The sequence below is a fragment of the Natator depressus genome, chromosome 1, assembly GCF_965152275.1.
Source record: "Natator depressus isolate rNatDep1 chromosome 1, rNatDep2.hap1, whole genome shotgun sequence".
Lineage (NCBI taxonomy): Eukaryota > Metazoa > Chordata > Testudines > Cheloniidae > Natator > Natator depressus.
In genome coordinates, this window is record NC_134234.1 from 281,620,533 (window position 1) to 281,621,628 (window position 1,096).

Below are 1,096 nucleotides of genomic sequence, written 5' to 3' on the forward strand. Positions count from 1 at the left end.
TCATTTTATTAATATCGCTGATCTCATCTGGCAGGTTTTTGGCTCATTTTGTTGCCAGCTTATTCCAAAGACAGAATGCATCTTTTACTAATGGTCTGTTTAATTTGGTGTGCTTCGAGTTTTGATGTTGAATGATTAACAAATATCTTTAGAAATAACTAATATTGCTTTTCTCTTCATTTTTGAATTCTTGAGCACTTGATCACTTTACATGGGCAGAGACAACTCTGGGTCTGGCCAGGTTTTAGGCCCCTGCAGTGTGTTTTGTGGGTTCCTTGTAGTCTTCAGGATGCCTGAGCCAGCAAAGTCCTCTCCCGCGCCTAAAAAGGGCTCCAAGAAAGCAGTGACCAAGACCCAGAAGAAAGGAGATAAGAAGCGCTGCAAGACCTGGAAGGAGAGTTACTCCATTGATGTCTGCAAGGTGCTGAAGCAGGTTCACCCCGACACCGGCATCTCTTCTAAGGCCATGGGCATCATGAATTCCTTCATCAATTATATCTCTGAGCGTATTGCTGGGGAGGCGTCCCACCTGGTGCATTATAACAAGTGCTCCAACATCACCGCTTGGGAGATCCAGACCGCCGTGCGCCTGCTGGTGCCCAGGGAGTTGGCTAAACATGCTGTGTCTGAGGGCACCAAGGCTGTGACTAAGTACACCAGCTCCAAGTAAGCAGGGGCTGTGCCATTCTGGGAAGCTGTTATACCTAAAACCCTGCAACCTCTCCAAAAATATAGGGATTGTATTGATAAAGAAAACGCTGAGCTTGGAACAGAAAATCATTTAACTAATTTTATTAAAAGTGGACAAATTTAGTTATGGTACAAAACTACTCGTTAAAGCAATATTCAATAATGATTGTTTTATTATTTTTTTAACTTTACCCCCCCCAACCTCTAAAGCTGGGTCATGCACAACTTTTATACTCATAGTTTTCAAAACAAAAAAAAACCAACCAGACAAGACAATCTAACCTGAGTATTTTCCAAACAAGTCTACTACAGGATCAGCTTCATAATTATAGTCCCTAATCCTTTCTCTCATCTTGGGCTTTCAGAATCACCAGGTTTTCTGTTGCAGAGTGCTGGCACCAAATAG

The 1,096-nt window shown here is 42.4% G+C and overlaps 1 protein-coding gene across 1 annotated transcript; it reads left to right on the forward strand.

The window, feature by feature from the left end:
- The first annotated feature begins 289 nt into the window (after positions 1 to 289).
- On the forward strand, positions 290 to 670 carry LOC141986704 (histone H2B 8-like). Its single transcript, XM_074951524.1, has one exon. It carries the CDS (start codon positions 290 to 292, stop codon positions 668 to 670), a length of 381 nt encoding a protein of 126 aa, XP_074807625.1.
- Positions 671 to 1,096: the final 426 nt, after the last annotated feature.

What these genes read in the sequence shown, in the direction of transcription:
- LOC141986704 (XM_074951524.1), top strand. Translation starts at nt 290, where the DNA reads ATGCCTGAGCCAGCAAAGTCCTCTCCCGCGCCTAAAAAGGGCTCCAAG.